Source organism: Magallana gigas, chromosome 3 (assembly GCF_963853765.1).
Source record: "Magallana gigas chromosome 3, xbMagGiga1.1, whole genome shotgun sequence".
NCBI lineage: Eukaryota > Metazoa > Mollusca > Bivalvia > Ostreida > Ostreidae > Magallana > Magallana gigas.
The window spans coordinates 13,044,596-13,068,670 of record NC_088855.1 but is presented as its reverse complement, the minus strand read 5'-3'; the positions used below and the strand labels follow the sequence as shown (position 1 = coordinate 13,068,670).

At 32.7% G+C, this 24,075-nt stretch overlaps 1 protein-coding gene and 1 long non-coding RNA gene across 2 annotated transcripts; one reads left to right on the top strand and one right to left on the bottom strand.

The window, feature by feature from the left end:
* The first annotated feature begins 6,377 nt into the window (after positions 1 to 6,377).
* On the top strand, positions 6,378 to 8,404 carry LOC105319984 (low-density lipoprotein receptor-related protein 12). The gene is made up of 5 exons (XM_011417731.4): positions 6,378 to 6,630; positions 6,769 to 7,029; positions 7,191 to 7,334; positions 7,475 to 7,701; positions 8,031 to 8,404. The coding sequence occupies exons 1-5, from the start codon at positions 6,537 to 6,539 to the stop codon at positions 8,130 to 8,132; spliced, it is 828 nt and encodes a 275-aa protein (XP_011416033.2). The 5' UTR covers positions 6,378 to 6,536; the 3' UTR covers positions 8,133 to 8,404.
* A 2,567-nt stretch (positions 8,405 to 10,971) lies between these two features.
* LOC105319983 (uncharacterized) lies at positions 10,972 to 16,105 on the bottom strand. Its single transcript, XR_010711815.1, has 3 exons — positions 15,745 to 16,105; positions 15,444 to 15,498; positions 10,972 to 12,683 (listed from the first exon to the last, which is right to left on the bottom strand). It is a non-coding gene; the product is annotated as an uncharacterized lncRNA (long non-coding RNA).
* Between the last annotated feature and the right edge of the window lie 7,970 nt (positions 16,106 to 24,075).

The following is a 24,075-nucleotide window of genomic DNA, read 5'->3' as shown; positions in this document are numbered from 1 at the left end:
CGGTTTCACTGGCGTCGGAAGCAAATTGAAAGTGGGGGGGGGGGGGGGGGCTAGACTGATCCTCAGAGATATTGAGAAAAAAGTAATTCCCAAAATCATGGAAATCCTAATCCGTGGGGGGAGGGGGGGGGGGGGGGGGTATGCCTATACTTCACAAAAAAAAAAGAAATTACTTACCCAAATTTTTTTTTCCAAAATCATGAAATTCCTAATCCGTGGGGGGAGCTAGTATGCTTCTAAATCCAACTTTTCAATCTTTCAAGGTAAATTTAGATACAATAATCTTTCCTGCGAGAAAAAGTGGGGGGGGCTGAACCCTCTATCATACTATGTTTCTAATGGTAAGGTATAAATCTGCAAAAAAAGTGGGGGGGGGGGCTAAGCCCCCCCCCCCCCCTAGGCCCCCCGGTTCCGACGCCTATGGGTTTTTCTTACTCGATATAACTCTATAGAAATAAAACCCAGAAATGCATCTAATTTTAATAAGCAATACATGGCTATATAAAATGCACTGTTAATACATCGCGTCAATTTTCATAAACATTATTTGTTTTATCCGTAAGAAAAAACATATTTCTTTGTTTGATGATGGTGTTTGAGTCATTAATTAGATAACGGAATGATCAAATCTAACATGCACATTAGCTCTGTGGGGTTTTGTTTGTTTTAAGGATCATATTTGAGCTAAATTCGAACTCTGTTTTTGCATTATTTAGCTTAAATCATAGTCATGGGACTTTATATACTATCATACAACAGTCGTACATTTTCTAGTTACATGATGCACTCATTAAAATATTGTTTTACATCATATGTCGTGTGAGTCTTTATTATGACCCCCCCCCCCCCTTCATAGAAGGGAGGGCATATTGCTTTGCTGCTGTCTGTCGGTCGGTCGGTCTGTCGGTCGGTCGTTTCACCAACATTTTCCGTTCATTTTCTTCGCAGAGGATGCACATATTGAAATGAAATTTGGTATACAGGTTTATCATAATAATATTTAGGTCAAGTTTGATTTTGGGTACGATCGAGTAATTCTCGACAGACGTATGCCCCTTGGACGTAGAAAAATTCCAATTATTTGCAGTTTCCGTTCATTTTCTTTGCAGAGGATGCACATATTGAAATGAAATTTGGTATACAGCTTAATCATAATAATATCTAGGTTAAAGTTGATTTTGGGTACGTTCGAGCAATTTTCGACTTATGCCCCTTGGACTTAGAAAATTTTCTATTATTTGTAGTTTCCGTTCATTTTCTTTGCAGATGTTTTCAAGGGAGGGGGCATAAGTGTTTTACAAACATCTCTTGGTTTGTTTTTTTTGGTGTTTTTTTTTTTGGTTTTTTTTTGGGGGGGGGGGGGGGGTTGGGGGGTGCGTCACGTAAGGAAAAAACATAATTATTATTCAGCTTTGTTACGGTAGCAATTTTTTATCCACTTCTCTTTGGAAGAAATGAGAAGTGTTACACGTACAAAGAAATCTTACGTTGTGCAATTTGATATACACCTATCTTAGTATTTATTTATCAAAACCGTCATAAGAAAGAAAGATTCATTTTATATGTTTTTACACATTAATAACGAAAATAATCACATGTATTATAAGCATGGATACTTCTACAATATTTTTAATTTAAAGGTCAATCGGTCAAGGGCTGTGCTGGAGTGTAAAATCAAGGGGGGTGATCCTAGAGGTGCTACATGTAATCTAAAGTATTGAGATATTAATATTTTAAGATATATTGTTTCATCTTGTAAGGTTTAAGCTATATGAATGAGTTTCAAATATACAGTCAGAAAAATTGGATGATTATAAGAACTGCGTTTAAAGTAAAATGTACAGATATCTTTAAAATCTTTATTCAAATTTTGATGAATATAATTGTAAAACTTGTGCTTATTAAAATAATTTACTTTATAGTAATTATTCCTTACTTACAAGTACAATAATATTATTTTTCTACATGTATTATATTTAGTTTCATTAATCATGTTTATTTGAACGCACTTTTATTTCAAATTTGAATACTTGAAGAAACATCCATAACAAAGACATTTAATGTAGCGTAATAATACATTTCAGCATAGAGAATAAACAGATATTGCTGCATGCATAACGGCGCTAAGAAGAACATGGCTAAAGATCAAACGGTTACAAGTTTTTCATATGCCTCCTACAGTATTCATACCATAAACCATGCATTAAAGTAGAAATATTAATTATGATCAGCATTTAGGCATTTTTAGTGAAAGACATAAAACTCTGAAATCTGCTATCGGATAACTCTTAAGGGTTGTTTTTTTTTGGGTTTTTTTTTGTTTTTGTTTTTTTTTTTTTTGGGGGGGGGGGGGTGTCAACCAATTGGATATACAAACTGTAACTTGTGTGGAAGCATCCTTAGGTAGTGCAAATTCAAGTTTGAACACCTTTAATTTTTAGCCTATAGAGTATGATTTAAGAATTTAATCTTACTTAGTTGAGTAATATTAAATACGTCTTGTTCCAGTAGGGACTTTATCAGTAATAGCGTAAATCTCCATTTTTTTATTTAAACTCTTCACTGCATCTGTTATCAAGCAGCCAAAAACTCAGTCAAAGGCCAATCCGAAAGTCCGTAACGACAGAGCTCAGAAAGTAACCTTTAATATGTTGAAATCAGTGAAAATTTTGTACAAAAAGGAGTTTTTTTCCGTCATTAGAAGTATTTATTAGACAGCCATGGATTTATTTTTGATAACATAAATAACATAGGATGAATCCTTGAAATCGATGAAATAAATCAAAACTAAATAGTTTATTGTTCTTTGTTTATATCAGGGTTAAGGGGTGTCATGGACGCCTACGTAATACGTGTACATCCGAGGTTGTTAACTGGCTCGTCGGAAAGGCCAGCTAAATGCGATATTACAGATGGTTTATGTTTACTTGAGGAATAAGCATGTTGACTTCTATTGAAACAGAGCAATTTATGAACAAATGAATAGAATATTTACTCTATCTTTTTTTAATCCCTGCTGGTTCAATATTTCTCTCAAAGTATTTACGCAACAAACAAAATATCCATTCTTTAGATTAAAAAGCAATAAACTAGTATGAAAAATACAAGTAAAACATAAACCGTTTCTTCTGGTGAGAATTACATATATACTTGGAAAAAAATTAATTTATCTGAGTATTTGTGTATTTTAATTCTATTTAAATCTAATTGCTGCCCTAAGTTCATACATTTTGCTAAAGATAGTGCGTTTAACGTTAATATCGGGGGGGGGGGGGGGGGGGGGGTCCGCGGTCCTGAGCTCAAAATAATCTATAGATACGTGTACGGCTCTTTAAAAGTATAACAAATATATTGATTAAACTTAACATAAATGTAAACTTTAAAATCATAATGAATTATCGGTCATTTGTCTTTAGTGTGGGAATTAGATTACTATGCCTGCAAGAAAAATAACACGTTTTTGAATTACTAGTACAGGTATATTGATTCAGACAGAGCAAATGCTGTTTTTTTTACGTCACCTTATTGATGTAAGCGGTCTTGTGTTACATCTCCTCGGACATTCCCACTGATTGAACGACTACATGTACATCATACTCCTGTGTGGTGTTTAGTTTTATATTACACATAAACCTAACACAATTTCTTGTAAATTCACTACATTTTACATTGCATTTGTATATATCTAGAAACGTGAATCCTCTGAAATATATATTTAAAATAAAAGATGAAAATTAAGATTATCAATCAATTTTATTTCAACGTCAGCAAAACAAATAAAACAGAATGTAGACGATATGTAATAAATAAATTATAAATAAATAGTCTTACATGAAAATTAAGCACATTTAAAATCTCGATTTTTTACAATAAACAAATAGCTTATTTAAGATCAGATCTGGAGCAAAGTTTTTGTCACAATCTCTGTAGGTAAATACTGGTAAGTTCTTGTGAGATTACATGTAAAGCAATATATGTAAGTGTACGCTTGTCGTAAATTAAGCCTGTACTTCATTTGATCGACTCCAAAACATCTATTAACGTTTGCAAGTGACCTGAATCCTGTTTCTTTTCTTCTCTTTCTTTTTTTCAACAGTCAGAGTAGAATCACGACAATGAGCAAAATTTGACTAGATTGAACTCATAATAATTAAAGAAAAGCGAATAAATTAATACACGTGTAAACAAATCAAGTCCCACAAGTCCTCGCTCTGAGATCCGTCTCCGTTCAGCTGGAGATTGGCCAACATCTCAAGCTCTCCGTGGCAAAGTTCGACATTTTACTCACATCACAAATTTCCTGTTACATCCGCGAGGATACGTGGATATGCAGATCTCTGACGTTTTAGGAATCCAGTTATTCCAGTTGGGAACGATGTGGTGTTGAAAAGACGATCGTTGCTTGCTGGCAGATATGCAGGGTTTTCTGTATTCCCCGATGTACTACAACACTGCATGACCAAACCAATATCGGTACTTCTTGGGAGAACAATTGCCATTTTACAAATTTCCTATAAAGTGCCTTGAACAGAATTTATATTGCCCGGTGTCTCTTCCACTATTTCAAATGATAAAATTCAGTTTCAATATACTTGTATGTACACAGCACCGAAGTCTTAAATCTTCTAATGATTTCATTAAGAGCCATCATATTTATAGACAAAAACCTGTAAACTGCGTTGGTGCTCCCCAGCATCGGGTGAATCAACTTATGAATGAAAAAAACACAATGACCAGCCGTTAATACATCTGATAAAAATGAAGGAGACATTGTTTTGGTTTTTCATTTAAAAAAAGCTCGGTAGACCACCCACAAAAAATGTGAAATAGTGTAAACTGTTGTCTGCGGGTTACCCGAGGTGCAGACTGACTGTCAGGTAATTGTATACACCTGTATAAACCTGTACAAAGGTGCACGACTTCTCTCCTACTCATTGGGGTTCGTCGGTCTTTGTTAGATGTAATGTAATAGCCTTCCGTCGCGTCCGAGGTAGTGGGAGGGCATATAGTGATTAAAGATATTTGTTTGAATATCATATTCTCTCTCTCTCTCTCTCTCTCTCTCTCTCTCTCTCTCTCTCTCTCTCTTCTTTTCTCTTCTCTTTCTCTCATATGACCTGAAAAATAAATGGGCATATAGTGATTAAAGATATTTGTTTGAATTTCATATTCTTTCTTTCTCTCTCTCTCTCTCTCTCTCTCTCTCTCTCTCTCTCTCTCTCTCTCTTCTCTTTCTCTCATATGACCTGAAAAATAAATGTGGCTTTTCTTTCTCCGATTTGCTCGTGACTAAATAAAAATGTATGGCTGTGATAAACATTGACGCAGCTGGGTAACATTCCGATCATACTGGCCTCATTACCCATGTGTGTATACATTTCAAGGTGAACCACAATCAAGACAGAATGCGGTTTCTCTTTATAGAATAATTTCCTTCCTAAATTTTATCTTTTTAGAAAGGAAAACAAAGTAAATATAACTCCTCTCCAACCGGTACCAGCAGAATTTACAATTATAAACGCACTTATTTTGCCGCCAGTAAAGTATATGTACAATGTAAAACCTAGGAATTTTATAATCTATATCCCATTTAAAGAATCCACGTAAACAGACTGGTGTTGCTACTATTGTGTTCTTATTTAGAACTGAAATGCCAAAGAATATATCGAATTGTCGATTCATTCCAATTGCTATTTAAAAGTTTAATAAAGATTGTTAGAAATCATCTATAGATATTTTTAAATTCTTAGATTAATAAATCACATTCAATAAATTTGAATCAAGTTTATACTGATTTTTAACGAATTTTCTTTATTATACTTTTATTATATAACAAATGTAAAAATTTGGTTTAATATTTGTTTGAAAGTTTGATAGTGTACACAATATAGTATATGAATAAGTAAACGTGTTAATGAATCATTTCTCATAAAAACCGTTCGACATACATGTATTATGTAATTACACAATTTTGTTCATTGGTTTTAATCGTAGTTTATTGTCTTGAGGGAATATATACATGTTTTGAACTTATTTACATGGTCAATACGTGTTAGACACTCGTGCATGCTGTTATAGTATTTGCCCTAGGGAGGTGTTTACACAAATTTGTATAACATAACATTGAAGTAAAATAGTAATACCTTTGCTCATCGTAATCATCGTGTAAAAAGTATGACGAATAAGCATAAAATAATTGAAAACTGATTACGAAATTAGTAGTAATTTCATCTCCAGAATTCCATTCACTGATTGACGCATAGCGATTTATCGAAAATGAATAAGGCATTAGTGTAGCTCCTTGCGTTAGGCATCCATCAATTCTAAATTACTTAGTCATGTAATGTACATATATAAACCTAGTTGCAGAGATCATTCAACAGCATTTCGACATTTGAAGGAAGAGTGAAGACGATTTTACAAACCTTCTCGATTAGTTTCGTTATGGAATAGAAGATATCACTGCAACAAATTTAAAGGAGTTCAGTTCTTATAATATTAAAACAGTCCGTGTGATTTATATAAGTGCTTTGAAAATGGTTGCTGTATCCAAAAAGGGGCTGTGCACTCTAGATGCTTTATTAGTGCTATTCATGATCAGCTTTATCTCGGTCAATGCTATTCCAGAATGTAAGTATAAATCTTTACATTAATATAAAAAGTAATATGCTATTGCACCATAATATTTTTTTTGTTGGAATTTCTAAGAAATGACAAACTTTGATATTCTTCAAAAGTATATATCTAACGTTTTCTTTCTTTAATTAGATTATATGGAAGAGAGATGTATAAACAACAACATAATAAATCTTGCAACGGAAACTCACGAGGCAGTCCGACTGCGGCTGACAAGAAATCCCGCTTACACTCGGAACATCAACTGTGTCATGGTAATTCAGCCTCCCCCGGGTAAAAAGCTCATCGTCCGTTTCAACGAGCTAGACATCCAACAGTTACAGACAGGCCAGTGCTTGGATGCTCTTGTTGCAATTGACGGCCAAGACCAAGCCTCAGCAAGACTTTTGCAAGGTAACTACATGTATTTAACTTACTTAAATCTTTCAGTTCGATTGCCTTCCTCTATTACGCTAGTGAAGCAAGACACAATCAATTTCAAATATTGTACATTATGCGCGATAGCGTGAAAAGTCTTAATTAAATTTTAACCTTATATTTGTTTGCTTTCATAGGTACCCCTCAACAGATCTGTGGACAGTCCAGACCCGCACAGGCCTATGTCACCCAGCAAGGGCCTCTTCTCCTCAGATTCGCCAGTGGACAAACAAATGTGGCCAGGAAAGGATTCGATCTTCTAATCACTGCATACAAAGACGGTAAGAAACCAAACCACTCGTTAATAATCAAAATCTTGAAGATAATTTAAATATCAGAGTTTCTCTGTGTTTATTTCTCTGAACTGTTTCTTGTTTGATTTACAAAACGGCTTATGCATGCATTTTATCTTGTGTTTCAGGGCCCTGTGCTTCTAACGAGTACACATGTAACAACCAGCGATGCATCAATGAGAACCTGCGATGCTCGGGACTTGACCATTGTGGGGACGGGACACGCCCCTGTCTGCTGACAGCCGAGGCCATGGCTGGTATCGCTGTGGGCGGGGCCCTCCTTCTCATCATTATCATCGCTGTCATCGTCTTCTGTGTGTGCCGCCATAAAAGGAAGACGAACTTTAGTGAGAAGGTTGTTGCTCGCTATTAATTCTTGATTTTTTTTTAGTTCGACCAATGTTCCAGTCGAGTTAAATATCAAAGAGAATTCACAAATCCAATAGGTTTTATAGTTTAAAAACTGTCTCCTAAATGATTGTAAGATCTCGCTTTCTTTGCTGTGGTATTTGTCGGGTTGTAAATTAAAATGAGGCTTAAAACAAAATATACATGTGCTGGGTTTTTTGTTTGTTTACTTAATCTTTTATAAGTCAATTTGTAATTTTGCTAATTCTGATGTTAAAAAAAAATAGATGATAAATGTGAATCCAAATTTTTAAAACCGTGCTCCATTGTATTTAGGCTCATGCCCATGACAACCGAAGAAACGGCTACGAACCAACAGTAGTTCAAGGGGAGTCGATCAAAATTAACGGGAACAATGTGAGGGGCGTGGTCTATTAGCCATGACCCCACGCCCAACGGGGGACAGACTCTTTATATAGTGAAATTAATCGCACTGTGATAAACGTGTATCGTCATTTTTTTGTTGGATTCACCATGTGTTTCTTAATATGTACGCGTTTTTTTTGTATATTTATACTTTAATGTCAAATTGTCATTCATTCATGTAATTATGTTTTTATTTTGTACTATACGTTTTTGTATTTCCTTCTTAGGTAAACAAACTTTGTATTATTTACATTTTACTTAATAAACTTGGTAACAATGCTCGAGATCTATTGTTGAAAGTTATTTTAATATTGAAAACTAATTCACGTTTTTTTATTTAATTTAAATGGTGATCCTGATATGATTCATTGTCTCAAACGTAAATCGGAGTTCAGTTTGCAAACCAGAAACAAAACCAACTTTGAATTATCTTGAAATAAACATAGCAATATGAATTGTTTACATTTCAAGTTTATTGATACAAAAAAAATACACACACAAACATTCACGCTTAACTTTACTCTCATACATGAGTTTAAAAAGTGGGGTTTTTTTCATAATCAATCCAATTTTTAATGAAATGCATCGATGAAAAATACCGGTATATAAGTGAAACAGTCAAGTACACCTGTATTGTAAGACTTCACGAAATTCAATCATTATTCTCCATTTTATGACTATCTAAGAAACCCATAAAAATATATTCCGGATTTCGGAGTTATCGAACCTTGTTGACATTAACTTTTTCCAACTCCCTGAGAACTGATATTGGGCTACACATATATTATAACTTAAGGAGCAGTAAATGTATATAAACTTATCCATATTACACCCTGTATCAGCCTGCTAAGAAAACAGTATCAGTCAGAGGGCCAAAAGCATGAGGCCTGATATTGGTCGAGTTTCGTCGAGGAATTTTTATCTACGAATCAAATGCAGAACTTTGTTTTTCGTTTGTGAACAAATTACAACAACAAGAAAAAATGCTGTACAATTTAAATACCAACTGAAAATGTGTCTACATCCACAGAAAACTAAGTCTAAGTGAAGCTTAAAGGCCCTCTCATAAGAGCTCTCACAGAATTTTAAAATCGATACGATGAAATATGCATGACAAATAGTCGAAAGGAATGGAATGTCATATTTAACGGTACTGTGAATTCAAATAACGATAATGTGGATTCACCTCCAAGTAAATATAAAGTAGTGAATCCAGGCTCGCTGACACGATGACATCAGATATTATGCTTCATTAATTAGAAACATTTTTTTATGAACAACAAAAAGTTAAAAGCAATTTACATCAAAATTAATACGTTTAAATATATTCATTTATAATTGATTTTATGATTCAATTAGAAAATAGTTTCAGATGCATATTTTTTTAAATATTAACCTCTTATCATATGCCCAACCCCACCCATCCCCAGCGAATCAACAACATATTTTATGTGAATTTTAGGAATTAGTCTTAAACAGTGTTAAACAAATGATAAAAATTCTATTTCAACACAGAGTTATCTTTCTTTGCTAGAGAACATCATGTCATATTTTTAAAAAAAAAAAAATTTCATTGTCTATGTAAATATTTTTATATGATAACTTAAAAAAAATTCTTTTGTACGATACTTGTCTATCTTTCGTGTCCTTAACCATTAAAGAATGTCAATAGTAAACAAATCTGTCTCGACCAGTCAATCCTTGATAGATAACGTAAGATCAATATTCTAATTATGACCAAAGAGTATTAACAGTTACATGTAATGCGTATATTGAGGTGTAAGTCATTAGCAATTTCCACATGCCACCGACCGCAAAATTTTTCTTAACATACTTTTTCGTCAAATATTGTGAAATTTTAAAATTCTAAAACGGTGAAAGTATTTTGATTATTTGATTCTTTTATCCACATTAATATAGACAGGTGTCTCATACCACCTTGATATATGTTTTTTTGAAATGTTGTTCTCTGACAAATACTACTGGTGCACATTTAATCACAGGTGCTGTTTGAACATGGAAGGGAAAAGAAAATTTTTGTTAAGCACACAAAGAACTTCCAAAATCGATTTGCAAAAGTTAATTTTGTTTGTATGTTTTTAAAGAAATTGTTAAAAGTTGACTACTTTTATTAAATTAGACTTAGTATCAATTTCAAAAGGCCATGCGAAAATATATGTAACAACTTAAAAACCATAAAACATTTATATCTCTGCATATAACTCATAATAAGCAATCAAGCAATTTTTCAAGGAAAAGGTACGACAAAACTATAAAAAAGTTGCTGTACCATTCATTGATTGGAATGCGGATCTAAAAATGGGAAACCTACATATAAATAAATAAATAAAAAAATCTACTACACACATGTAAATAAAGAAAACGTAGATGACTACAAACCGCGATGCAACAATCCTTTACAAATTACGTTTTGGTAGATCTGTGTGTGTCAAAATGTTTGTACACCTGATATACATGTCCACTGTCAGTCACATTAATTTAATAAATTTTGTTTGAAGGCTGATGAAAGATATTTCGGAGATTTGTTTTCAAATTTTAGATTTAAATATATATCACATATTCGTCCTTCATAGTTGCCAAAATAGCATTCTATAACTTATTGCGTTGTAAATATTTCATACCGATGCAAAAACATATAATGCCATATATTTTTCCGTTCCGGATTTACAGACACAAAATGCTTAAGCAATTATAACAAACAATTGGAACAGTCAGAGCCCGAACACACCTCAAACGTATTTCCTACATGTAACATCTCTGGAAAAAATGAAATTTTCTTTAAAAAATTAAATCAATCTCCATCAATTTAAAATATGAGATAAACAAACTGTTTCTTTAAAAAGTATTTTAATTTTGTCTTCTTTATAACATCAAAATATTTATTCTTCATACAACTCTTTCATTCAAACCTTCTTTTTGAGACTAGTGTTTATGAAATATACTTCCATACATCTTGAGCGTGTTCGAATCTTTTTATCATAAAGGCAATTAGGGTTAGGATGGAACCAAAAAATGCGGAACCCAGCATCATACAACATTTTCAACACCACTAGTTCATTTTCTTTGTCTCCTTGACCATGAAATTCCAAATACAACTGTGCAACATCTTCAAGCTGGCGTGTTTCAATCATGTTTGGTAAACTTGGCCACTCCGCACCTTCAACATCGATTTTGAGAATAGCAATTGGAGAAGATGTGTGGTTATGCATTTCTCGAAGTTCCTGCAGTGGTGCGACATAGCCAGCTCTGAACTTTTCATGTTTATTTCCTATTCCTATTCTATAGAACCAAACGTTTGGTCCGTGCTGGTGGGTCGGGAAGACAGTTGTTGGGTCAAATGAAAACACATCGCAATGGTATGTTTCTGAAACTTCGTCATCAAAGGTTAAGTCACCTGACACACCAAACGAGTATACTATACATGGTTGAGTGTATTTTACCATATGATCATGACATACATCCCATCCACCATCTACAATCTGTCCCATTCTAAATATATTCTGACAGAATATTTGGGTTGTTTGAAGATACTTGAAGTACAAATCTGAACTTTTTGTGCTCTTTATTCCTTTAATTTCTTCAACTGATGGCAAATTCACTACTTCCAAATTCTTTGTCTTATCTTTAAAACTTTCTTGCACAAAATATACCGCGTAACACTTATTAAATTTCGGAGTGGCACATTGGAAAATTCGGTCAAACCACACTATTCTGAATCCATATCTGTGTAGCTTCTTTAAGCGAAGTAAGATCTGGGCGTAGTCCTCGATACTCATCTGACCTGGGTTAAAGTGTAACTCCAACAGTAGTTGTCGTACTTGACTTGTGGATTTCTCATTTACAATATGATCGATAAGTGGTAAGTTTGATATGCCATTAATACTTAATGTAAGTATATCAATAACGTCATTTATAGGTATATTTGTTTCATTTTTCCACGACTTTAACGATGTTTTCAACCACAGTGGGGTCTTGTATATGTCACAACCGTATCTTAATTTTAAATCTTCAGAAAACATGTTTTCAGGAAAAATATTGTTAGACAAAAATGTTGTACATGGTTTGCGCGGAACATAAGTCGGGTCGGCGCAAATGTACCATCCCTTTCGCTGTATTTCACCTACACGGTCCATGGAGGCGCACTGAGTTTGAAGTGATGTAACGTAACGATGATAAATACAGGTAATGGCGTCAAGAGAAAGTGACTTCATTTCACTTTCCGGAGGAATTATTATTGGCATGTCCTCTTCCCCGACATATTTTCTGGGCAAAGTTAAAACACAATTTTTATCTAATCCAGGCGTGAACGGTCGCAAATATTTCTTGTATCTGTTAGCAACCTTTATATCAAAAGTATGTTGCTTCTTTGGAAGAATGCGTGGAGGAATAACATTTGAAAAAACCTTTGAATCAAAAGTATGCTGTTTCTTTGGAAGGATGCCTGGAGGAATAACATTTGAACCATTGTTGGTTGTAAAGACAAGGTATGCTAAAATCGTTAAAAAAGCGAGAACGAGAATCTTTGATGATTTTGTTGGAAAACTGAAATTGAAAATAAAGGAATGTTATAAATTGATATAAACCTGATTAATTTTATATCCATTTATCAGCGTACATGTATTTATCTACACGTTAGACACATCAAAAACACCTTATGATTTATAGCATTTGACCTATGTGCTGACCAGCATAAAAAGGACTCAGTAATTTGTGTGATATTAAATTGTGAATGACTGTGAATAGCTTTTATTTGTTCGGTTGGGGGTGTTTTCGTTTGTTTGTTTGTTTGTTTGTTTGTGTGATTGTTTGTTTTACGAGATTTTTCAATCTGCTCATTTAAATTCTCAAAATGTATTTATTTTCAGATCGGTAATTTTTATAGTTTCGTGACTGACGCATGTAAATTTTTCGTTTAAATATTTAAGTATATATACATGTAGGAGATAGAGATATAGTATTTTCGGTTAAAGTAATTTAAAGAAGGAACGTGATCACAATTCCTGTGGTGAGCCTGTTTGCACAAGTTTAAGACAATTGAACTGAAAATAGCACTCACAATTGGCCACTGTGTTGCAGATAATTAGGATGAAATAAGATGGTTTACGATGGCGTACATGAAGAATGTGAAGACTCATCGCCAAAGTAGACAACAGGGAAAAGTGACCTTTGTGTCCTTTGTTAAAATCTGGCAAAATGAGTGACTCGGGATTTTTTTCAATATATTTATTTTAAAATTTAAAAAAAAAACGAGTTTTCAAAGATTATTTTAGTTATTTTAATGTATAAAATTAATAAACATGCCCTCTATCTCCTCAGATTACAAAGAAAACTATCCCAGTTAATGGAGTTAATAGATGAGTCAGACTACGATGGAAGATCAAGCTTCTTACTGCGTGTTTGCAATACCCTTTGTGTGATGAATGCGGTTGACAAGTAAGAATACTAACATTAAAATGCATTCATCCGACATTGCAAATATGAGCCATCTTAAAAGAATAAAAAGAAATGTTGGACTACTAAGTCAACGCAACATTTAATTTGAAATCGCTTTTTTCTGAACTTCAATTTTAATTGTAAACGACAAAATATTTTTTGGTTTACATCAAATGAATAATTTCATGGTCAGATTTTGTCGAAAATTATTTCCATCAACTTACAATTATGTAACGTGTTCCAATATTTGCAAAAATGGAAACTTAACATCAAACTAGTCCTAATATTGATCTGAGGAGGCAAAAACTATAAATATTAGTTATATAATTATTACTATAATTAATTATTATTATTATCATTTACTTTGGACCGCTATCTCAAGAGAATTTAAACGTAATGCGTTTGTGTCTAATAGTAAAGCTAGGGGCAAAGAAGGTTTGGTCCAAAATCATTTGTTACACAACATAAGCGCTTAAATTGAGTGGCGAAAGTTCTTTTTCCGACTATCGTATCCGACTGAAATTAATTTCAATTAACTTTATAAGTATCTGCCTTTACAGTACTGTTTATTTATGGAGCTTTGGACAAACGCACAATTTAACGAAACATATTTTTGTATTTTATATTAAAAATTTACACTTTATAAAATTTCTTCGTTTGTTTTATTAATATTTTCAATATACGATAATATGTAACTTCATCTGATAATAATTCAAAAGTAAATTCAATAAAGATTGGAAATTGGGCGTAGGCTTTACACATTTATATTACACCCTCTCCTGCAAAACCCACTATTTATCTATATCTTATATATTTTCTCCCTTTTTCTTAACCTTTCCAGCGTAAGTCATACAAACACTTACAATTCTTCATTTAAAATTATAACCAGTTAATAAAAAAAAAATCTGTTTTCGTATGAGCATATGCATTTCTTTTACTATCAAATCTTGCATTTTATTAAAGTGTTTAGTATAGTGGCATATTTCTGTCTTGAAAAATTTAGATTTTAGATCTGGATAGGTATAAATACAAAAATTACAACATGACAACTGTCGAATTTGTATTTACACCCACCCAGCAAATTCAAAATTTACAACAAGACAGAAATATGACATCATACTAAACACTACATACAGGATAAGTTAAGTCGTGCAAGGAAAATATGTCAGCAGGCACGATAGGTGCAAAAAAATAAAACATTGTTGGTCTTTCTGTATTTATTTTGTTGTAAACCAAACGATATACTGATTCTATTCTTAACCTAACGATGAACTGATTTAAATGCGGCTTCACTCCGAACTGTTGTAAAAATCGTTTATAGGGTTTTTTTTAAAGTAAACAAAAACCTATCGATTTTTTGGAAAAGGTTATTCTTAACTGTGTTAATTCTTCAAAAAGAGCATTAACAAAAGAAACGCCGACAGAGGTTGTCAAGCTGATTTTGAGTCACGAAACTATCTTTAAACAACTCCCATGTTCTGTAGTATCACGACATTTAAATGCGATTCGTTATATGATGTGCTGATTTATAGATGGAAATAACATGCTTGGATGACAAATCATAATGAAATGGAAAACAAGAAGAGCTTATCAAATTGTGCTGCGTTTTCAGGAAGGATTTATTCGGAAATGTTTACATATAAATATCCCCAAACTCATTAGATTTGTCGTCTGTAGGGTTTTTTTTCACCTAAAGAAAGAAGAGAAATAGCGATCATCGAACCAACAATTGACCAAATTGTTATAACCAAAGTAAATAATCTGATATATAGTAGTTCAATGATTGTATTATGCATGTTTTGAAATGATTTGGCATTTCAAAAGCGTCCGATTGTTTAGAGCATTTTTTAGATTATACGAAAAACTTACCTTTTTGAGACGGACATGATATCCGCTAGAAATGAGGTCAGAGAGGAAGGTAAAACTGAAATTTAAGAATTCTTTTTTTTTTAAAATCATGGCTTACTCATCAAATTGTGTATGAATACAGCACGAACTTGTTCGTTAATTAATCGAAGGAATATAATAATAAAGTATTTCCAATGCTTTTGTGTTTTATTAAGTATTTTTATACGTCATCCTAGTAACCGGCACTGCTTAGATTGAATACAATACAAATTTAAACCGAAAGTTGAATAAAAGATGTAAAATGAACATGCAATCGCCTTACTAGCAAGGATGAAATGAAATCCTCCTTTAGGTGGTTAATGTGCTTAAATACATGTAGCAATCCCGCGTAATTTGACACAGCGCTGTAGATGCGTTGTAGATGACCACCGACAGGAAATAGATAATTCGTGCAGAATTCTCTCGGAAGCACTCGGGAATTTTCAATGTTTAAAAAAAAATTCCGTTCATCGAAAGAAAAAAATCTATTTAACCACAGCTTTTTTCTAATTTCTAAAGAATTTAAATCAATTTCCAAGCACAACTGTTTTTAATTACCTACAACTGGTTGAAGTTAACGTGATCGACCGAGTTGTCTTTTCATATAGTGCAGTGGTCATTATAACAAAGGTGGCACGATATTTCAAAACAAGTTCAATCGTGTATGCTTAAATACATGTGTATCACTTATTGCAAGTAACAGCCATCTGCTCCATTTATATTATACATTGAACACTGAGCCGGATGCTAGTGCCACGGGGGCATTGATACATTTTCGTAGAAATCTATATATATAAAATGAAACATTTCTCATACATATCTCACCTACCAATTGAGATATTTATCTTTATAAATTAATATCCCAAAGGGAAAATATGATCCCCATAACAGAAATAATTTTCCTACAGAAAAATATTAAAAATCGTATAAAAATTTTTAAAAACCCTGTGGGATATATATTTACTATTATAGGAGAAAAGCATTACCTGCAATAATTTGATTCTGACAGGTAGTTTTCCTATAGGAAATTTAGATCTCCTATGGGATTTTAAAATCTTTTTAGGGTTTTTTTCAAATCCTATCGGAATTTAAATTCCTATAAGAAGTTCCTCTAATTCGGTACGAAATTCCAAATATCCAATAGGAAAACCGTTTTGTTTTTTTATGGAAGAATTATTTTCCAGTAGGAATTTATTTTTTAAAGGTAAAAATCTCACCTGTCAGATAGCATATCATTAAAATAAGAAATTAACAAGAGGCCCATGGGCCACATCGCTCAACAGCAGTTCCTTGTAACATTTCGTAGCATATGCTATTTCTATTCTAAACTTTGAACCCCTTTCTGGGATCCAAGTATTGGTCCGAGGTTTATGGTTGGCTTTAACAATTTAGAATTTACACTATATTTGAGAATCCCTGCATAGTAATCTCACAAACTTTAGCATTATAGTTCTCGAGAAAACTTTTTTAAAACATTTTCCATATATGCTTCTATGTTAAACTTTAAACCCCTCTTGGAGCTCCAGTATTAGTCCAGTACCAAAGCTTTATGGAATCTACATTATTTAAGGATGCTTGCATAGTTATCTCACAAGTTGAAGTATTGTAGTTCTCTAGAAAAAGATAAACATTTCCCCTCTACATTTCATTGTTAACTTTGAACACCTCTTGGGGCTCCAGTATTAGATCGAGGGTCACGGCTTTTATGATTTAGAATCTACACTATTTAAGGATACTTACGTACTTATCTGACAGATTGAAGCATTGTAGTTCTCGAGAAGAGGATTTTAAACATTTTATACTTCTTCATAAAAATTTTAACCCATCTTGGGTCCCCAAGTATTAGTCCAGGGGTCACTATTTTAGAACTATCGAATCTACATAATCCAAGGTTGTATGCATAGTAATCTCACAAATTGTAGCATTGTAGTTCTCGAGAAGAAGATTTTTTTAACATGTAACCTACATGTATACATTTCTATATTAAACTTTGACCTCTAATGGGGCCCCAGCATTAGTCCGGGGGTCACGATTTTACCAATTAAGAATCTAAATAAGCCAGGGATGCATGCATAGTAATTCCACAAGCTGTAACATTGTAGTTCTCGAGAAGAACAATTTTAAACGTTTCCTATATATTTTTTTAAAATGTTTAATTTTGAACCCCTCTTGGTGCCTCAGTATTTGTCCGGGAGTCACGATTTTTACAAACTAGAATCAACATTAGTTTAGGATGTATGCATACTAATACATAGTTGTATCCCAAACTGTTGCATTATAGTTCTTGAGAAAAAGATTTGTAAACATTTTCCTATGTGTTAATTTTTGAACCCCTCCTGGGGCTACACTTTTTGTCCGGGGGTCACAATTTTAACAATTTAGAATCTTCACTATATATACAATCTTTTATATAAATATTGGCATTTCTGGTGCAGTTGTTCTTGAAAAGAAGATTTTTAAATAATGTTTCATATGCATTTCTATGTTAAACTTTGAACCCTGCCTGGGACCCCAGTTTTGGTCCGAGAGTCACGATTTTTACAATTTAGAATCTTCACTTTATATACATGTCCAAGCTTTTGTGTAAATTTTGGCATTTCTGGTGCAGTGGTTCTTGAGAAGATTTTTAAAGACACACGCCCTATACTCACTGTTTCGCATTTATCTCCCTTTTAAAAAGGGTTGTGCCCTTTATTTTAACAATTTGTCATCTTCTTTCCATAAGGATGCTTTGCACCAAATTGGTTAAATTTGGCCTAGTGGTTTTAGAAAAGAAATCGAAAATGTGTAAAGTTTACAGACGGACGGACAACGGGTGATCAGAAAAGCTCACTTGAACCTTCGGTTCAGGGGAGCTAGAAACCCTAGCATAGCATAAAATTGTAAAAGATATGAAATGACTATACGTGCAACTTAGACGAGTGCAAAAATGCCACCTTGACACTGGCAAAATTATCTGGCGCATTGCTTTTATTCCTGATATATATTTATTGTATGTTAATGAGTGTAACTTACTTAAAGCCGTCTTTATACACTGTAGTCTGTTTTATTTTATTTTATTTTTGTCACCTATTGTTGACATGTTAAAACAACGTGATAGAAATACACATAGAATTGATACATGAAAAAAGTCCAATACTTCCCTATGGAACGCCTCAACTGCCTCATGTAGGTAATCTTCATAATATGATGATACTTCAATATTACATGATGGTACTTTAACATTACGCGCTGATACTTCAACATTACATGATGGAACTTTAACATTATATGCTGATACTTCAACATTACGTGCTGATACTTTAACATTACGTGATGGTACTTTAACATTACGTGCTGATACTTCAACATTACGTGATAGTACTTTAACATTACGTGATGGTACTTTAACATTACGTGCTGATATTTCAACATTACATGATGGTACTTTAACATTACATGCTGATACTTCAACATTACATGATGGTACTTTAACATTACATGATGGTATTTTAACATTACGTGCTGATACTTTAACATTACATGCTGATACTTTAACATAACATGATGGTACTTTAACAATACGTGCTGATAGTTCAACATTACATGCTGATACTTCATTATATGTTGTTATAGTAGACGCAGTTCATAATCTGTTCTATTACCCTCAGCGTTAGCAACGCACTTAGCAACGGGTAACATTACGAATTGTTACATGCGCGAAAATCATGCGCGTACGGTTCGCATTAGAATTCACATTATTCCTATCTAAAAGCAGTGATGTTTTCTTTAAAATTAAGACATTCAGTATAACAAAATACATAGTATATATATATATATATATATATATATATATATATATATATATATATATATATATATATATATATATATATATATATATATATATATTTATTTATTTATTTATTTTTCTTTGCAAGAAAACACGTTTTCACACTACACGGATAATCTATTTCCTTTAGATTAATAAGATATTACAATATGTAGAATCTTGAAAAAATGTATGAAATATGTCTGAAATATGTGTGTATGTGGATTTATGTGTAAAAAAAAAAAGCTGGAACTGAAGATGTACACAATACACTACAGCTCATGAGAGAGGATCTCTACTGAATAAAAATATTGTCGAAACATACGATTTGTTTTGGTGCAATATATTTAGGCAAACGACAACCACACATGCAACTTATAAGATCATGCAAAGGATAAAGCATTGCATAGCTGTTGAATCTGATTTTAGCAGTAACTGTACTGTTGAACAAATCAGTGCTTTCATTGCCCACTTTTTCACGTGGATCTCCAGGGAGAACCCATTAATCCCCATAAGTCCAAACTACATGTAACATGAATGACAGCAGTATTTGTTTAGGTGCTTTTTATAAAAAAAAAAAAATAGCTGTTCGCTCTGACTAAGCGCCAAAAGATTGGGTTTTGAATGCACATTTTTAGACCAAAATTCCCTGAAGGACTTCTGGTACCCCCTGATTTTTATGCACTGAGCCCTAATGAATTCACAATGCAGCCATTCTTTAAAATTTAAAATGACCCATTTAAGACAACACTTAATCAAATAGTAGCATTTGTTGAGTATCTCGATCTAAAATAGTTTAAGTGGACCTTAGTTCAATCTGATCAATCTCTGAAACAGAATGTTAAAGTACCATCATGTAATGTTAAAGTATCAGCATATAATGTTGAAGTATCATCATATTATGAAGATTATCTACATAAGGCAATTGAGGCGTTCCTTACTTCCCCCAAAAAGTATGGTTCCCCGAACTCCTATTACAACTTTTAGAGTAGCTACGTCATATCTTGGGATATGATTGGGGCTGTCCTATAAATTTGCAATAAGGTTTTTAAAATTTAGATTTCATCCAGAGTCAAATATTAATATTAATTTTATATAATTTAAATATTTAATATAAAAAAAAACCTTGCATTTATTTTTGCTTAAAATAAAAAAAAACCTCTCATTTACACTTTTCTTAATTGTCGAACGATCTATCAAAATCAAAATATAAATTTGTAAACTGGTAAAAAATGTTTTTAAAAATCACATTACACCTTGCATAATTGACAAACGATCAAAAGTCATATTTTCTACCTGAGGATCAATAACTTATATTCAAGTTAAAAATAATAACAATAAATGATTAGTATGTTTTGCGACCGTTGGGGCGATCAAATAATGAATTATGATAAATCAATAAAAGTAGCAACGTAACGTAAATAAATTTGAATGCAAAATAAAATAAAACACCCCTTTTTCAGTAAATTTTCATTATTCATGATTTATAAGATTTTTTATTTATTTACAAGTAGAATTTATCTCAGATACAATGTTGTTGAATAATAAAGATTTTAACATATTGTTCATTGCAGTTTATTTCCTCTTTGTTTGCAGCAGACATTTTTCTTAAACTTACATATAAAAAAATGACTTTTTATAGAGTTGCCCCCCCCCCCTCCTCCTCCATCGTTTAAATTTTTTTTTTCTTAATTTACTTATAAGAAAATTGGCGATCATACAAGGAAAATAGATCGTAATTTTGAACAAGCTTGAATCTACACCTACCTGAGAATGCTTTCACACAAATTAAAGGTTTTCTGCCTAATCGTTTTTAGGAATTTGATTTTAAAAGGGGCCTAGACCCGATTTCAGATCAAAGTTTTATTTTCTATTTTTATGTAATAAATAGTTCAATTGTGCAATGTTAATAATTGACCAAAATTTGAAGGTTAGAAGTCAAGTTACAAGCGAGATACAGGTGTAAGAATTTATTGTTATGTAAACAAAGCTCGAGTCTTATAGTTGTTTACAAATAGTGTTCATAAGTTCATAAATAATATTATCAGCAAAAGAAAGCAACATGTCATTAAAACTTACACCAACACAACACATAGTTATGTTAATATTTAAAACAGTGACAATATTCAATGATTGTTTACGAAACGAAAAATTCAATCCCCGTATTTTGCTTGTAACTCGATATTTGACTTTCAAATTTTGATGTAGCATTAAGAATACCGATATAAATCATTCGTGAAATATAAATAAAAAATAAAATGTGATGATTTTTAGCTCAAATCGGGTCTATGTCTCTTAAGATATTTTGCTACATACTCCTATCTAAAAATTCTACCTCCCAAAGTGGCCCCACCCCACTCCTGGAGATCATGATTTGAACAATTTGAATCAATACTACCGGAGGATGCTTTTACATAATAGTACAGATTTTCTGTTTGATTGACTTTTGAGAAGAAGATATTCGTAAAGTTCATACAATTTTCAATAATTCTAAATCACATATGCGTAAAAATATTTACCGAAAGTAAAATTTGTCCACTAAAAGTAAAGCTTGTTTATGCCTTGCTATTTTGGAAATCAAGCGTAATGCTGTCGTATTATATTATATTACGTTAGCAGACCTGACCAATGATATTTATTTACATGTGCATGCCGATAATTCCTTTAAAAGGAATTCTTGTTTTATTTTATTTAGTGAGTGTGCGTAAATGCTCGATTTACCTTTTCATGCCATGGTCTTAAACATAACTTTCTTGAGCATCATGGTTTTTGTGGAGTTAAGGACTCTTGGTTGAGGGTTCGACTGTAGGGCGTGGTTTTATCAGCTGTTTATTTTTTAGGAAGTGGCTTATATAGGTAGATAACTAACCATGCATAACTTATTAATTTACTTTTAAGTTACTTATAGCACAGTCATGTAGTTTTTAAATATTACAAAAGTTCTTAGATCCTTCATTTTTTGAACTTCATAAACAATATTTTTAATAACATACCTTCTTCGATTAATAAACAATTTTACTCAAATTGTACAATGTTAACATCTACTGGCGAGTCACATTCTGTCATTTGTTCAATCAAAGAATTCTGGCAGAATTATAACATGGACCTTAAAGGAAACATCAAATCTTTAAGAAAATCATGTTAAATCACTTAGTAGACCATAGCGGCGTGCCATACTTATAAGAATATTTAATCTCTCAAATAAATTTCTTCTCTTCTGACAGGCACGTAGCATCAGGGGGGGGGCCGGGGGGGGCCTGGTCCCCCCACTTTTTCTCAAAGCAACACATTTTTTAAAATTCACATATAAAAAAATGAATTATAATGGAGTTGCCCCCCCCTTTTTTTTTGGAAGTAAGTAAAGAATTGATATGAAGATACGGAAATGAGGAGTCAAATTAAAGTTAAGTCCCCCCCCCCTCCACGGATTAAGAATTTCATGATTTGGAGGGGAAAAAATTTTGGTAGGGAAGAAATTTTTTTTTGGAAGTATAGTTTAGTTTATATAAACATCGGGTTACTTGATAAAATCATACTTATGTTTGATGCTTTTGGTGTGCAATACTATGCTTTTTTTTAAATGCATATGGGTGTCTGTTTCGTAAACACTTAATATATTGTGGCATTTTCAAGGAAAATTCTTTACAAACTAGTATACATTGTAGTCTGTTTCACTATTGATGCTACTAGGTCAGGTGCGGATCCAAAATTTTTAATCATTTTGAAAGCAATTTGTTCCGAGGATGTTACAAATCACAGATGTAATTTTGTCTTTGGGACCTTATTGAGATTGTCTTGTACATGAGATTACAAGTCCAGAAAATGTACGAGTAGGTATTAGGAAGATGGACAAACGATGTTCGTTCGTAAGTACATCATTACTTTTAGTAGCAGGATTGAGTGGAAGTTGCCTTGGAGTTGATTGAGGGCAAAACTGCGGGAGTTATCTTTCCTTCGTCTCCTTAGCCACATAAAAAATATGGGTGTATTCGTTTGGTCGATTGGAGAGCTGCAAGAGTCATCCTAATTTGCTCGTTCTCCGGTAGATCTCCATGCATTGTCTGCTTTCCAAATAGCAGGTAGACAATGAAGATCTGCTGGAGATATTCAGGTCCAACTGATAGCAAACAAATACACCCAGTCATTTTCATCATTGACTGCAATTAACTAAAATGAAATAATTATACTCTATCCCATGATATCCCCGCAGCATATTTTCTTAAATTATTCGGTTTTCATAATATACAATTATCGTTAAATCGATATAATTTATTTACAAGAATGAACAAAATCCAATGATTTTCATTTGATACGCCTACTATTCTGTCATGTTGAAAAAGGTTTTAAATAGAAAAATCTACGAAGATTTTGCATTTAAATTGACATGAATGACTGTGCTCTGATAATAACGTTCAAAATTTAAGGGAGATGATAATGTGTCAAGTTAATTTTCCTATTATAAATTTCTGTAAGAAATCGGTTTTGTTTCTCATGGTAAAAGAGATGATATGTCAATAAAGGCCGATTGTTTTCCCTATGTGGACTGTATTTGTATTTCTATGACAGTTATGCGTATTTTCGCCTAAAATCGTCCAAAACTGACATCTGAAACAGAATACATTCGGCATACTATTATAATGCATAAACTTCTGTATCCATATCTTTCCTTCTTTAATTTTTCTTCATGAGACTGAAATATTACTCGTTAGTAAATTTGGCGCAAAGTAAAACGTGTGCGGATCAAAATTAAAAAAAAGATTTAGGAGGTTCCGAGTCTATTTTTTTTCCTTTCTATTGTGGGAA

Excerpts from the sequence above, each read along its gene's own strand:
- LOC105319984 (XM_011417731.4), top strand. The coding sequence starts at position 6,537 with ATGGTTGCTGTATCCAAAAAGGGGCTGTGCACTCTAGATGCTTTATTA. Across the intron at positions 6,631-6,768 it reads GGTCAATGCTATTCCAGAAT|ATTATATGGAAGAGAGATGT; the intron begins GTAAGTATAAAT and ends TTCTTTAATTAG. Across the intron at positions 7,335-7,474 it reads AATCACTGCATACAAAGACG|GGCCCTGTGCTTCTAACGAG; the intron begins GTAAGAAACCAA and ends CTTGTGTTTCAG.